Source organism: Trachypithecus francoisi, unplaced genomic scaffold, assembly GCF_009764315.1.
Source record: "Trachypithecus francoisi isolate TF-2019V2 unplaced genomic scaffold, Tfra_2.0 Lachesis_group12, whole genome shotgun sequence".
NCBI lineage: Eukaryota > Metazoa > Chordata > Mammalia > Primates > Cercopithecidae > Trachypithecus > Trachypithecus francoisi.
The window spans coordinates 73,627,501-73,644,302 of NW_022681457.1; the positions used below are offsets into that span (position 1 = coordinate 73,627,501).

Consider the following 16,802-nt stretch of genomic DNA (forward strand, 5'->3'; position numbering starts at 1 on the left):
AAACTGTGGACATACTGAGTTGGGAATCTGGGATCTTACTAAGTACCAGATGTTGTGCAAATATAATTATTGTTCCCATTTTACAAATGGGACAGCTATTAAGTGGGCAGAGCCAGGATTTCATTTTATTTTTTAAGAAGGGAGAGATTTGAACATTTTTATTTTATTTTATTTTTTTTTATTTTTTTATTTTTTTTATTTTTTTTATTTTTTGAGACGGAGTCTCGCTGTGTCGCCCAGGCTGGAGTGCAGTGGTGCGATCTCGGCTCACTGCAAGCTCCGCCTCCCGGGTTCCTGCCATTCTCCCGCCTCAGCCTCCGAGTAGCTGGGACTACAGGCGCCCGCCACCGCGCCCGCTAGTTTTTTGTATTTTTAGTAGAGACGGGGTTTCACGTGTTAGCCAGGAGGGTCTCGATCTCCTGACCTCGTGATCCGCCGCCTCGGCCTCCCAAAGTGCTGGGATTACAGGCTTGAGCCACCGCGCCCGGCTGAACATTTTTAAATGTTGTTCAAAAGAATCCAGAAGAGAAAGAGATGTCAAGATACTGGATATAAAAGGGATAATACCTAGTGTAGAGCTAATGAGGATATTGTTTTAGCCTGGGTACAGTGGCTCATGCCTGTAATCCCAGCACTTTGGGAGTCAGAGGTGAGAGGATCACTTGAGGCCAGGAGTTGAAGACTGGTCCGGGCAACATAAACAAGACTCTATTTCTACAAAAAACATAAAAAATGAGCCAGGGCTTGGTGGCATGCATGTGTAGTCCCAGCTACTTGGGAGACTAGGGTGGATTGATTGCTGGAGTCCAGGAGTTTCAGGCTGCAGTGAGCCAAGATTGTGCCACCGCTGTCCAGCCTGGGTAACAAAGTGAGACCCCATTTCAAACAAACAAACAAAAAAAAGTTTTCAATTTTGAACAGATTAAAAATATGGTATCTCTTCTATTTTATAGGAAGTGAGAAAGAGTGCATATGTGGGCTTGTTTGTGGATTTGATGTTAAGATAAGGGAAATTTCTCTCAATGGCTTTTGTTTTTTTTGGCAAAATGGAAAAAGACTGAGAAGTGAGATAGGGAGAATCGGGGAGAATTGAGGTTTAAGGACAGTAAAATTTCAAAATATTCTGTGGAAAGTAGAGTTGATGAGCCAAATAATGATCCAGTGAGTAAATGAGAGTGAGTGAAGAAGACACTGTTCTTAATTTACCGAGTTAAAAATGATGTTTATATTATAACAACACAAGGTAAAAATCTAATTAAATGCTAAATGATATGATACTGCTAATAAACATAGAAAGGCGAAAAAGGGAAGGAGAGTAATGTGGCCTTCAGTCAATGGGAAAGATTTTATGGAGGAAGTAGAACTCAAGTTTGGCCTTGACACACATGTAGGTAAACTTACTTGATAGGAAGAACAACACAAGCCAAGTGTGGAGTGGGTGCCTAGTGGTATTCTGTAATGATTTGGTTGACGATAATCCTTCTTTTATGTCAACATTTTAGTGAATATGGAGGTGAGACCATACCAGGACCTGCATTTAATCCAGCAAGTCATCCAGCTTCAGCTCCTACTTCCTCTTCTTCTTCGGCGTTTCGACCTGTAATGCCATCCAGGCAGATTGTAGAAAGGCAGCCTCGGATGCTGGACTTCAGGGTTGAGTACAGAGACAGAAATGTTGATGTGGTACTTGAAGACAGCTGTACTGTTGGTAAGGTTTTTCCTGCCATAAAGCCTTCACAAATAGATAATTAGGTAAACATAGATTTTATACTTTTTAATTTCATGTTGACTACCAGTGCAAGAAGGGAAAAAAAGCAAGTTGAAACTGGTAACTTTCCAATACTGATTATTGTGCTTTATTTTTAAATACTGTGTTGAGATTGAGGTAAGTTTGAGAATAATGTTTTTTGTTCCATGCAAGTAGAATGGTATATGATGCTGTTTTAGGGCTGATGCAAATCAAATATCTAAGAGCTTCAAAAAAAAATACCCTAATCAAGTACATTGCATATCACACTTTACAACTGAGACTCATTCATTTTTCATAGGATATATCTTGATGCTTTTTGTGCTGCTATAACGATACCTGAGACTGGGTAATTTATAAGGAACAGAAATTTATTTTCTCACATTTCTGGAGGCTAAGAAGTCTAAGATCAAGGCTGGTGTCTGGTGAGGGCTGCTCACTGTTTACAATATAGCACCTTGATGCTACATCCTTCTAAGTGGGGAACATTGTGTTCTCACATGGCAGAAACCAGAAGGGCGAAAGGGACAGACTCCCTTCATCAAACTCTTTTTATAAGGGCACCTAATCCCATTAACAAGCTCTCATTGCCTAATCATCTTTTAAAGGACCTGCATCTGAATACTACCCCATAGACAATACCTGAATGTTAGTAGGGATGCATTCAAACCATCACACCATGTTTAATGAGAAACCAGACATGAGACATGTTTCCATCACTTTTCTCTCTGCCAGTTGAAAAAATGCTATTTTTCAAAAGGAGGTGAAAGTATATGCCTGCCATTTCTGTACAGACTTTACCAAGTTACTATAGTTTAGCTATGTTGAACTGATATTTGATTCAGATTACCTGATCCATTTTCATTGTAGAACCACATATTAATTTTCTCTTAATGTGGTTTACCTTAAATCTGAATTCTAGATGTTTCTGGAAATTTCCCTGTATTCCTTTTAGGGGAGATCCTTTTCTGATTTTATTTTATTAATTGAGTCTTGGAAAGCAAGGCTATTTTAAGAGTGTTCATTCCCAAACACTACTCAGATTATGTTACTACTTTTCTTAAAGCCATTCAAAAGCTTTCCATTGATTTTAGGATATAATTCAAATCTTTAACATGGCCTATAAGTCTCTGTTTGATGAAGCCCCTACCTGCGTTTGTAGTTTCATCTATTGCTACTCTCCTTCTAGTTCACTGTGCCTAAGCCATAATGGACTTATTTCAGTTTGCCAAATAGGTCTGGGCCTTTGTACTTGTTTCTTCTTCTATGTAGATTATTCTTCTAGATAAACCCCTTCTGCCTGTACCCCCCAAATATTCTCCTGTACGTTGTATTTTATTTTTAAAAAAATTATGGTAGAAAACAATATGAGATTTAGACTGTCAATAAATTTCTAAGTGTACAGCCTAAGATTGTTTACACACTTTTTCATCTTACAAAGATTGTTTACGCACTTTTTCATCTTACATAACTGAAACTCTATACCCATTGGATAGCAATATTCCATTTTCCCCTCCCTCAAGCTCCTGGCAACTGCCATTCTATCTTCTGTTTCTAAAAGTTTGACTATAAATACCTCATAGAAGTGGAATAATGCAGTATTTGCCTGCTGTGATGGCTTATTTCACTTAGCATAATGTCCTCAATGTTTATATATGTTGTAGCGTATAGCAGGATTTTCTTTTTAAAAACTGAATAATATTCCATTGTGTGTATATACCACATTTTTTAATTCATTAACTTATCATAAATGGATATTTAGGTTGTTTCTACCTTTTGACTATTGTGAATAATGCTGCAATGAACATGAGAATGTGATTTTTTTTTTTTTTTTTTTTTTTGAGACAGGGTCTCACGCTGTCACCCAGGCTGGAGTGCAGTGGCGTGATCACGGCTCACTGTAGCCTCAAACTCTGGTCTCAAGCAGTCACCCTGCCTTGGCCTCCTGAGTAGCAGGACTATAGGTGCAATATGAGATTTAGACTGTCAATAAATTTTTTTTCTTTGTAGAGAAGGGGTCTTACTTTCTTTCCCAGGCTGGGCTTGAACTCTTGGGCTCAAGTGATCCTCCTGCCTCAGACTCCCAAAGTGTTGGAATTATAGGCGTGAGTCACCGTGCCCAGCCATGGGAGTGTGAGTATTTCATAGAAATCCTGGTTTCAGTTCTATTGGCAGTATGTTCAAAAGTGGGATTGCTGGATTAGATGGTAGTTTAATTTATAATTTTTTGAGGAACTTCCATACTGTTTCCTGTAGCAGCTACACCATTTTACATTCCAACCCCAACTTCGTTAACACTTATTATTTTCTGTTTTTCTTTTATTTCTTTTTTTTTTTTATAGTAGCCATCCTAAAAGATGTAAAGTGATAGCTGATTGTGGGTTTGATTTTTATTTGTCTGATTAGTGATGTTGAGTATCTTTTCATGTACCTGTTGGCCATTTGTATGTCTTGTTTGGAGAAATGTCTGTTCAAGTCATTTGCCCATTTTTTAAATGGGTTATTTGATATTTTATTGTTGAGGTGTAGAAGTTTTTCTATATTTTGTGCTTTAACCCCTTGTTAGATATATGGTTCGCACATATTTCCTCTCATTCTGTGGGTTACCTTTTTACTCTGTTGTTTACTTTTCTGTGCAGAAGCTTTTTAATTTGATATAGTCTCACTTGTCTATTTTTTCTTTCATTGCTTCTGCTTTTGGAGTCATTTTCAAAAAACTATTGCCAAGATCAGTGTTACAAAGCATTTCCTCTCTGCTTTCTTCTAGGACTTTTATAGTTTCAAGTCTTTTTTTTTTTTTTTTTTTTTTTGAGACAGGGTCTTGCTCTGTCACCCAGGCTGGAGGACAGTGGCAGAGTCTTTGCTCGTATAGTTTCAAGTCTTATGTTTAAGTCTTTAATTCACACAATGCAGTGAGATGATGTTTGTGTATGTTATGAGGTTCCAAATTCTTTTGTATGTGGATATCCAGTTTTCTCAGTACCATTTGTTGAAGAAACTATCCTTTCCACATTGTGGGGTCTTGGCACTCTTGTCAAAGATCATTTGTATATTTGTGGGTTTACTTTTGGGATTTCTGTTTTGTTCCATTAGTTGGTGTGTCTGTCTTGATAACACTACCAAACTGATCTAATTACTCTAGCTTTGTAATATGTTTTGGAATTAGGAAGTAGGAGGCCTCCAGCTTTGTTCTTCTTACAATTGTGTTTGGAGTTCCTTGTGATTACTTATGGAATTTAGGATTATTTCCTTATTTCTGCAAAAAATACCATTGGCCTTTTGATAGGGATTGCATTGAATGTGCAGATCACTTTGGATAATATGGACATTTTAACAGTGTTAAGTTTTTCAGTCCATGACCATGGGATGCTTTTCCAGTGTGTTCTTTAAATTCTTTCAGCAATGTTTTGTAGTTTTTAGTGGACAAGTCTTTTGTCTCTGGATAAGTTTATTCATAAGCATTTTATTCTTTTTGAAGCTATTGTAAATGGGACTGTTTTCTTAATTTCCTTTTTAGATTGTTCAGTGTTAGTATATAGAAATGCAACGGATATTTATGTGTTGATTTTGCATCTTATAACAAGATTGATGAATTTTGTATTTATTAGTTCTAACGGTTTTGTTTTCTTTGGTAGAATCCTTAGTGTTTTCTACATATAATATCATGTTGTCTGTAAACAGAGATAGTTATATTTCTTCCTTTCCAATTTGGATGCCTTTTGTTTTTCTTGCCTAATTGTTCTAGCTAGGCTTTCCAGTACTACGTTGAATAGAAGTGGTGAGAAGTTATCCTAGCTTGTTCCTGATGTTAGAAGAAAACCTTTTAGTTCTTAACCCTTGAATATGATGTTAGCTGTGGGACTTTCATATATGGCTTTTATTATGTAGAAGTTATTTCCTTTTATTTCTAGTTTGTTCAGTGTTATGAAAATATGTTCAATTTTGTCAAAAGCTTTTTGTTTATTGAGATGATTGACATTTATCCTTCTTGCTTTTAATGTGGTGATTGATTTTCATGTTGTTGTTGTTGTTGTTGTTGTTGTTGTTTGTGAGATGGAGTCTGGCTCTGTCATCCAGGCTAGAGTGCGATGGTGTGATCTCGGCACTGCAACCTCTGCCTCCTGGGTTCAAGTGATTCTCATGCCTTAGCCTCCTCAGTAGCTGTGATTACAGGCATGCGGCTGCCACGCCTGGTTAATTTTTGTATTTTTAGTAGAGACGGGATTTCGTCATGTTGGTCAGGCTGTTCTCAAACTCCTGATTTCAAGTGATCTACCCACCTCAGCCTCCCAGAGTGCTGGGATTACAGGTGTGAACCGCTGCACCTGGCCGATTTTTATATGTTGAATAATCCTTTCATCCTAGGGATAAATCTCACTTTGCCCTGGTGTGTGATCCTTTTAATGTGCTGTTGAATTTAATTTCTCTAATAGTTTATTGAGGATCTTTGCACTTGTATTTATCAGGGATATTGGACTGTAGTTTTCTTTTTGTCTGATAGCTTCTTTGGCTTTGGTATTTATGTAATGCTGGCCTCATAAAAGCAGTTAGGAAGTAGAGCCTCCTTTGGCTTTTTGGAAGAGTGTGATAAGGGTTGGCAGTAATTGTTTAAATGTTAGGTAACATACCCCAATGTTACCATGTGGTCCTGCATGTTTCTTCGTTGGGAGGTTTTTGATTGCTGATTCACTCTCAGTAACAGACTAGTTATATGTCTGTTCAGATTTTGTGTTTCTTCACGATTCAGTCTTGATAGGTTGTATGTTTCTAGGAATGTATCGATTTCTTCTGTGTTATCTAATTTGTTGGCATAAGATTTTTAATAGTAGTCTCATAATTTTTTATTTAATTTTTCTCTTTTTTCTTACTCTAGATAAAGGTTGATGAATTTGGTTGATCTTAAAAAAAAAACAAAACCTCTTAGTATTGTTGACTTTTTTCCTGTTATTTCTCTATATTAAAATATGGTATAAAAAATCATCTGGAAAGGACTCACCATTCTAAGATGCCACAAAGAACACTCATGATTCATGGGAGGAGGTCAAGATATCGACATTAGTAGGAGTTTGGAAGAAGCTGATTTCACCCTTCATGGATGACTTTGAGGGGTTCAAGACTTTAGTGGAGGAAGTAACTGCAGATGTGGTAGAAATAGCAAAAGAATTAGAGGAGGAGCCTGAAGACATGACTGAATTGCTGCAATCTCATAAAACTTGGATGGAAGAGCAAACAAAGTGGTTTCTTGAGATGTAATCTATTGCCGATGAAGATGCTATGCATAAACATGGTTGAAATGACAAAAAAGGATTTAGAATGTGACATAAACTTAATTGATAAAACAGTGGCAGGGTTTGAGAGAATTTACTCCAACTGTAAAAGAAGTTCTAGTGTGGGTAAAATACTATCAGACAGCATCACATGTTACAGCAAAACTTTTCATGAAAGGAAGTTAATCGATGCAGCAAGCTGTATTGTGTGTGTGGGGGTTTGTTTTGTTTTTTTAAGGGATGATCTTACTCTGTCACTCAGGCTGAAGTGCAGTGGCACACTCTTACTGCGGCCTTGAATTCCTGGGCACAAGCAAATTTTCTACTGTCTTTGCCAGCCCTGAGATAGCAAGACCAACCCCTCCCCTTCCTCCTTCTCTTCAGTCTGTTCAACACAAAGACAGTGAGGAAGATGATCCACTTTCACTTAATGAATAGTAAATATATTTTGGATTTCTTAATAACATTTTCTTTTCTCTAGTTTATTGTGGGAAATGTATATGTAATGCACATAATGTACAAAATATTTGTTAATCAATAGTTTATATTATCAGTAAGGTTTCTGGTCAACAGTAGGCTATTAGTAAGTTTTTGGAGAGTCAAAAGCTATACCTAGATTTTTGACTGTGTGGAAGGGTTGGTACCCTAACCTCCCCACCCCCATTATTCAAGAGGCAATTATATGTAAATATTAAGTTTATACCCTTGGAACCACCACCACCCTGATCCAGATAGAGAATATTTCTTGCGCCTCAGAAGCCTCTCACATTGCCCCTGCTAGCTATTTAATCTCCCCTCTGAAACCACTATTTTGACCTTTGTCACCTTGGACTGCATTTGTGTATTTTGACCTTCGTATAATTGAAATCATACATTGTATACTGTTTAACTTCTTTCAACTCAATATTATGTCTTTGAGATTCAGTAATTCATTCATTCTAATTGCTTTGTAGAATTCTATTATACCATAAATTACCCATTCTACTGGTGATAGATATTTGGGTTCTTTCTAGTGTTATCAAGCTGCTGTGAACATTCTTGTGCGTGTTTTTGGCGTAGATAAACATTCTTCTTTTGAGCTTCAAGTGGAGCTGCTGAATCATAGCATAAAGGTATATGTTTGTTTAGAGTTAGCAGGTGTAGCAAAACATTTTTATAAAATTGTTGAACCAATTCACTTCCACCAGTAGAACAGGGTTCCAGTTGCTCCCCATCCTTGCCATCACTTAATCTGGTTAATCTTTTCAATTTTAGCCATATTCCTGATCCTTTCTGAGTTTCTTTTTTTTTTTTCTTTCCTTAAAATGAATTCAGGTTCTAAAGTTCATTTTGAATTTAGACCTCGAAAAGGCTGGAAATCTTTTTTCTAACTTGGTAGCCATCTGCATTCTTATTTCAGATTCATTGTCCAAACTCATCAGATTTTCTTAGCTACATTGAGGATACCTCTGGTATAGTTTACTGTATCTGTGTTTTTCATTTTTGTCCAGTTTAAGGTCCCTTTGAAAAAATATTTTTATAGTGTTGACTTAGGAAATATATAATAATGAAATGCAGTTACAAATTCACTATGGCATTTTTGAATTCATATGATTTAAAGTGATTTTTTTTCTCTTAAGTAACAGAGTCTTGCTGTGTTACCCAGGTTGGAATGCAGTGATACGACCACAGCTCACTGTTAAGCTTGAAATCCTAGGCTCAAGTGATCCTCCCACCCACCTCAGCTTCCTGAGTGCTGGGACTCCAGATGCATGCCATCATGTTCAGCTAATTTTTCTTTCACTTTTTCAAGAATTTTTTTCTGACTTCACTGCATTTAGTCAATAAAGTTTTATGAATTCTATCATATTATCACTGAATCTCTCCTTTATTTTGCTTCCCACTTTGTTACAGTTCAAGAATTTCTTTCATGAATTAAAATAATTCCCGATTTCCATATGTTCATTTCTTTCTTCCTTTAGTCCATCTTTTCTATATAGTTGCCCTGTAGTGATTTTTCTAAAACACACATCTCCTCTTGTGCCTTTCAGTGGCTCTGTATTTCCTGTATTCTGTTTGATAGACCTTTTCTTGCTTTAGCTTTCTAGAAAACTCCTACACAGCTTCCAAGATCCCATGTAAATATTTCCTCTTCTGTGAAGCCTTTCCTAACCTTTCTGGACATATAGTTAAGTTGAATCATCCCCTATGATCCCATAAAATTTTGTGTATGCTTTAAACATGGATTTTAACACATCTTACCATTTCTGTGTTTCAGATTTTCCTTGTGAATGTTAACTTCTCATGCTTAGAGACCAGGTCTTATTCCTCTCTAAATTCTTTATTCTAGCACAGTGTTTGGCACAGAGTAGTGCTTGTTGAGGAAACAAATGGCTCAATAAATGAGTGTATTAATTCATCCATTATAGGAAATTTTAAAAATGTGCACTCATTAAAGTTTATGTGACCAGCAATAGAATTGTTATAAATCATTTCAGCGTGACCGGAATTATATAAATAATATTTTTTCTGTAGCTGTATACATATAAATAATACAATGCAAAGAGATGCCCAATCAGGTAATGCACTTTTTCCACATTATTACCAGGAAGATGCAATAAGGTTTGAAAGCGAGCCCAAAGGCAGCTAAGAACTTTGTATCACAGTGACACCTAGTGGTATTTTCACTGGGTTGTTAATGTTTTTAGGGTCCTTACTGCAGTTTTGTTTCAATACCCAAAACCTTCTGAATTCTGTTTTCTTATCTTAAATAAATTTAAGGAATTATTTTAAAGCATTTGTCCTCCTATAAAATGCTGTCTGATGTGAAGTATTGTGATCTCTTTGAGGGTAGGGATTATTGTATATTGTTAGGTCTCTAAGATCTAGCAATGGATTTAAGCTAACATGCAGGTATTTGTTTAATAAAGTTTGTTAAATCAGTGCTGTTAACAAACCTAATTTACTGGAGCCTACTAGTCATAGCTTTAATTCCATTTCTGAGATATAGCAGAAATATAGATCTGTTATTATTTGAATCATTTATCTTATTTTTTCTCTTTTTGATCTTCTTAAAGCTACTTTTATTATATTAGATACTATTTTAGTTTTTAAGAAATCAGGTCGAATATGGAAAGATTTAAAATATTTAGCAAGTGCATTTTCAGTCTGAAGAAGTAGTTCAGGTTATTTCAAACCAGTTTTTGTCCTGAATCTATAAATTTAGATTCTAATCTTGACTCTGTGACTCTTACTAGCTGTATAGTCTTTGGCAAATGCCTTAATCCCTTCCCCACATGCCTCAGCCATGCGTTATGAATACTAGTTAAATGTTCTTCTGTTATTAGTACATGTGAAAAGAAGGAAAGAGTGACAATTTTGTGTGTCTTGAAAGATGCTATGAACATGAAATGACAATGCAATTGATTATAGTTTGTACTTTTGGGGAAGAAAGACAGCAAATGTTGTGTGTTAGTAGTGGTTTTTAGTCCACCTGCAAACTGATGTCTCTTGCCTCTATGCCATCAATTGTGTACTCCCCAAATAATTTATTATTGGGTCATTTTGAAACCTGAATAAAGTAGCATCTCAAACTATGGTCTCAATGTGCATAGTTTATTTTTATGCATTAGAAATATTCTTTAATTCAGCTTCAGATTTTTAAATTGATGTTTAATAAGTGTATATGTTTATGAGGTACAATGTGATATTTCAATACATATGTATGTTGTAGAATGAGCAAATACATACCAATCATCTCATATACTTACGATTTCTTTGTGGTGAGAACACTTAAAATCCACCCTTTTAGCAATTTTGAGTGATACATTATTTCTTAACTGTATTCACCTTACTGTGCATTAGATCACCAGAATATTTTCCTCCTGTCTAGCTGATCAAAGAGATCCTCTGATTGATATTATCCATGGAGCTCACTATATGCCCTTGCCTCTAGTAACTACCATTCTACCCTCTACTTCGTATGTGGATTCAGATATTTAGATTCCATATGTAAGTGAGAGCATGTGATATTTGTCTTTCTGTGCCTGGCTTATTTCACTTAGCAGAATGTTCTCTAGACTCATCCATGTTGTTGCAAATGACAGAATTTTTTTTTTTTTAAAGGCTGAATAGTATTCCATTGTGTATGTACCACATTTTTGGATCCATTCATCTGTTGACGGGCACATAGATTGTTCTGATCTCTTGGCTGTTGTGAATAATCCTGCAACGAACATGGAAGTGCAGACATCTCTTCAACACATTTTAATTACTTTGGCTATAGACTCAGAAGTGGGATTGCTGGATCTAATGTCGTATTTTTAAATGTTGTACTTAAAGTAAAAACAGAGTCTCACTCTGTCGCCTAGGCTAGAATGCAGTGATGCAGTCATGCCCCACTGAAGCCTCAAACTCCTAGACTCAAACAATTCTCCCCAGCTAGCTTCCTGGAATCCTTTGTCCAGAACCTCAAAATACTCACATATTTATAATTTTTTTGGTAATTGTAGGTGTTATGTTAAAGCATTTTAAATGTAAACTTATGTCTATAAGTAGCAAGATATACAGGCGTTAGCATCTTTCAATTAGTGATATCAGAATAGTACATAGGGAAAACCAGTGGGCATTGTCTTGTAGTCTTTGCCATTAAATCATTTCTTGTTCTTGAGTAGCCTTATCCCAAAGTGCTTTTGTTTTTTATTTTCAAAATTTTGTTAATTAGAGGTTGAATGAGTGTTTGCCCTGATGAGATTTATTTATTTTAATGTTTATTTTAGGTTCAGGGGTACATGAGCAGGTTTGTTACATAGGTAAATTGTGTGTCACTGGGGTATGGTGTGCAGATTGTTTCATCACCCAGGTAATAAGCATTGTACCTGATAGGTAGTTTTTTTGATCTTCACCCTCCTTCCACTCTCCTCTCTCAAGTAGTCCCCAGTGTCTGTAGTTGTTTTCTTTGTGTCCATGTGTACTCAGTGTTTAGCTCCCACTTGTAAGTGAAAACATGCAATATTTGGTTTCCTGTTCCTGTGTTAGTTCATTTAGGATAATGCCTTCCAACTCCATCCATCTTGTGGCAGAGGACATGATCTCATTCTTTTTTTATGGCTGTGGTGTATTCCATGGTGTAAATGTACAACGTTTTCTTCATCCAGTCTACCATTGACGAGTATTTAGGTTAATTCCATGTCTTAGCTATTGTGAATAGTGTTGCAATGATCATATAAGTACATGTGTCTTTTATGGTGTGATGATTAATATTCTTTTGCGTATATACCCAATAATGGGATTGTGGGGTAGAATGGTAATTCTTTCTTAAGTTCTTTGAGAGATTGCCAAACTGCTTTCCACAAAGACTGAACTAATTTACATTCCCACCCACAGTGTATAAGCATTCCCTTTTCTTAGCAACCTTGCCAGCATCTATTATTTATTTATATATTTATTTTTCAGAATATTGCTTTTACTAAGGACCTTTATGGTATTATATGTTAAAAGACACTGATTAACTTGAGAAAAAAATGTTTCTTGCAGTTGAGCAACATCCACAATTTTTACTATTATACTTTTGCTATTATACTACATATATGAAAAGATAACCTACATGTAATCTTTTCCTGTATTTCCCTACAACTTGTTCATAATCTCTGCTGTTTCCCAAGGGCTCTACTTCTGTCAATTTTTTTTCATTTAGAAGAGAAATTTCAGAATTACACATAGTTGGCATTTTGTTTGTTTTTTGGAGACGGAGTTTCACTCTTATCACCCAGGCTAGAGTGCAATGGCATGATCTTGGCTCACTGCAACCTCTGCCTCCCAGGTTCAAGCGATTCCCCTGCCTCAGCCTCTTGAGTAGCTGGGATTACAGGTGCCCACCACCACACCCAGCTAATTTTTGTATTTTTAGTAGAGATGTGGTTTTACCGTGTTGGCCAGGCTGGTCTTTAACTCCTGACCTCAGGTGATTCGCCCACCTTGGCCTCCCAAAGTGCTGGGATTACAGGCATGAGCCACTGTGCCGGGCCTTTTATTTTTTGTTTTTAATAGCCATTCTGACTGGTATAATATGGTATCTCATTGTGGTTTTGATTTGCATTTCTCTGATAATTAGTGATACTGAACATTTTTTGTATGCTTTTTTGGCCATATATTTGCCTTCTTTCAAAAAGTATCTGATTGTGTCCTTTGCCCACTTTTTAATGGGGTTGTTTTTTGCTCATTAATTTAAGTTTCCTATCGATTCTGGATATTGGACCTTTGTTGGATGCAAATATCTCCTCCCATTCTGTAGGTTGCGGATATTTTCTCCCATTCTGTAGGTTGTGTGATTACTCTGTTGATAGCTTCTTTTGCTGTGCAGAAGCTCTTTGGTTTGATTAGGTCTCATTTGTCAATTTTTGTTTTTGTTGCAATTGCTTTTGGCGTCTTTGTTGTGAAATCTTTGCCAAGGCCTGTGTCCAGAATGGTATCTTCTAGGTTGTATTCTAGAGTTTTTATAGTTTTAGGTTTTACATTTGAGTGTTTAATCCATCTTAAGTTGATTTTTGTATATGCCATAAGGAAGGGGTCCAGTTTCAGTCTTCTGCATATGACTAACCAGCTACCCCAACACCATTTATTGAATAGGGAGCCTTTCCCCATTTGTTTGTTTTTGTCAACTTTGTCGAAGATCAGATGGTTGTAGATATGTGGCAGTATTTCTGGGCTCTCCATTCCATGAGTCTGTGTGTCTGTTTTTATACCAGTAACGTGCTGTTATGGTTACTGCAGCCTTGTAGTATTGTTATGAAGTTGGGTAATGTGGTGCCTCCAGCTTTCTGCTTAGGTTCTTTTTGCTTAGAATTATCTTGGCTATTCACACTCCTTTTTGGTTTCATATACATTTGAAAATAGTCTTTTCTAATTGTCTGAAGAATGTCCTTGGTAGAAATAGCATTGAATCTGTAAATTGCTTTGGGCAGTATGGCCATTTTCACAATATTCATGCTTCCTATTGATGTGCATGAAATGTTTTTTCATTTCTTTGTATCATATCTGATATCTTCGTTCAGTCTTTTGTAATTCTCATTGTAGAGATCTTTCACCTCCCTAGTTAACTGTATTCCTAGGTATTGCATTTCCTTGTGGCTACTGTAAATGAGATTGTGTTCTTTTTTTTTTTTTTTTGAGACGGAGTCTCGCAGTCGCCCAGGCTGGAGTGCAGTGGCCCGGATCTCAGCTCACTGCAAGCTCCGCCTCCCGGGTTTACGCCATTCTCCTGCCTCAGCCTCCCGAGTAGCTGGGACTACAGGCGCCCGCCACCTCACCCGGCTAGTTTTTTGTATTTTTTAGTAGAGACGGGGTTTCGCCGTGTCAGCCAGGATGGTCTCGATCTCCTGACCTTGCGATCCACCCGTCTCGGCCTCCCAAAGTGCTGGGATTACAGGCTTGAGCCACCGTGCCCGGCCGAGATTGTGTTCTTGAATTGACTCTCAGCTTGGACATTGTAGGTATATAGAAATGGTACTGATTTTTGTACATTGATTTTGTATCCTGAAATATTGCTGGAGTTGTTTATCAGAGCTAGTAGCTTTTGGACAGATACTGTGGGGTTTCCTAGGTATACTATCATATCATCTGCAAACAGAGATAGTTTGACTTCCTCTCTTCCTATTTGGATGCCTTTTTTTTCTTTCTCTTGCCTGATTACCCTGGCTAGGACTTCCAGTGCTATGTATGTTGAATAAAGTGGTGAGAGAGGGCATCCTTTTCTTGTTCTGGTTTCAAGGGGAATGCTTCTAACTTTTGCTCATTCAGTATGATGTTGGCTGTGGGTTTTTCATAGATGGCCCTTAATATTTTGAAGTATGTTTCTTCAATGCCTAGTTTGTTGAAGGTTTTTTTTTTTTTTGATACAGTGTCTCACTTTGTTGCTCAGGCTGGAGTGCAGTGGAGTGATCTCGGCTCACTGCAGCCTCCGTCTCCTGGGTTCAAATGATTCCCTTGCCTTAGCCTCCCAAGTAGCTGGGACTACAGGCATGGGCCCACCATGTCCAGCTAATTTTTGTATTTTTCATAGAGATGGAGTTTCACCATATTGGCCAGGCTGGTCTCAAACTCCTGACCCCAAGTGATCTGCCCGCCTTGGCTTCCCCAAGTGCTGGGATTATAGGTGTGAGCCCCCACACCTTGTCTGTTGAGGGTTTTCAACGTGAAGGATATTGAATTTTATTGAAAGCCTTTTCTGTATCTGTTGAGATGATCATTTGGTTTTTGCTTATAGTTCTGTTTATGTGGTAAATCACATTAATTGATTTGTATATATTAGACCAACCTTGCATCCCAGGGATAAAGCCCACTTGATCATGAAGGATTAGCTTTTGGATGTGCGCCTGGATTTGGTTTGCTAGTATTTTGTTAAGGATTTTTGCATCCATGTTCATCAGTGATACTGGCCTGATGCTTTCATTTTTTGTTGTGTCTCTGCCAGGTTTTGGTGTCAGGATGATGCTGGCCTCATAAAGTGAGTTAAGGAAGAGTCTCTCTTCCTCAAGTATTTGGAATAGTTTTAGTAGGAATGATACCAATTCCTCTCTATGCTCTGGTAGAATTCAGCTGTGAGCTTATCTGGTCCTGGGCATTATCTGGTTGGTAGGCTTTTTATTATTCATTCAGTTTCACTTTACTGTTGATCTGTTCAGGGATTAAATTTCTTCCTGGTCCAATCTTGGGAGGTTGTATGTTTCCAGGAATTTATTCATTTCTTCTATGTTTTCTAGTTTGTGCATAGAGGTGTTCATAGTAGTCTCTGATAGTCTCTGAGGGTTTTTGTATTTCTGTGGGTTTGGTGGTAATGTCCCATTTGTCAATTTTGACGGTGTTTATTTGGAGCTGTCTCTCTGTCTTTCTCTCTCTCCTGTTTTTTTTAAGTCTGCTTAGTAGTCTATCAGTCATATTCTTTCAAGGAACTAATTCCTGGACTCAGTCTTTTGTATATTTTTTTATGTCTCAGTTTCCTTCAGTTCAGCTTTGATTTTGATTATTTCTTGTCTTCTAGCTTTGTAATTGGTTTCCTCTTGTTTCTCTTGTTCCTGTAAGTGTGATGTGTGATGTTAGATTGTTAATTTGAGGTCTTTCTAACTTTTTGCTGTGGACATTTAATGCTGTAAACTTTTCTCTTAACACTGCAAACTTTTCTCTTATCACTGCTTAAACCGTATCCCAGAGTTTCTGTTACATTGCATCTTTGATCTCATTAGTTTCGAAGAATTGCTTTAATCCTGCCTTTATTTTATTATTTACCCCATAGTCATTCAGGATAGGTTGTTTAATTTCCATTAAATTGTATGCTTTTGAGTGATTTTCTTACTGTCAATTTCTATTTTTATTACACTGTGGTTCAGTGGTGTGATTGCTATTGTTTTGATTTTTTTTTTTAATTTGCTAAGGATTGTTTTATGGCCAATTATGTGATGGAATTTAGAGTATGTGCCATGTACAGATGAGAAGAATATATAGTTTTGTTGTTTTTGGGTGTAGAGTTCTGTGGATGTCTATCAGGTTCATTTGGTCTAATGTCAAGTTCAGATCTTGACTATCTTTGTTAGTGATCTAATTCTATCAGTGGGGTGTTGAAGTCTTCTACTATTATTGTGTGGTTATCTTAAGTCTCTTTGTAGATCTCTAAGAACTTGCTATATGAATCTGGGTGCTTTTATGTTTGGTGAATATATATTTAGGATAGTTAGGTCTTCTTGTTGAATCAAACCCTTTAGCGTTATATAATGCCTTTCTTTATCTTTTTAAAATCTTTTTGGTTTAAAGTGTGT

At 36.8% G+C, this 16,802-nt stretch overlaps 1 protein-coding gene across 4 annotated transcripts in view; it reads left to right on the forward strand.

Moving 5' to 3' along the window:
* Positions 1-16,802, forward strand: part of FAF1 (Fas associated factor 1) — a 534,320-nt gene that overhangs the window by 194,098 nt on the left and 323,420 nt on the right. For all 4 annotated transcript variants that reach the window (XM_033226429.1, XM_033226430.1, XM_033226428.1 and 1 more), the window contains one exon: positions 1,503-1,708. In XM_033226429.1, the coding sequence (XP_033082320.1) occupies positions 1,603-1,708 (106 nt within the window). In that variant the 5' untranslated portion in view covers positions 1,503-1,602. The remainder of the gene's footprint in view (positions 1-1,502; positions 1,709-16,802) is intronic.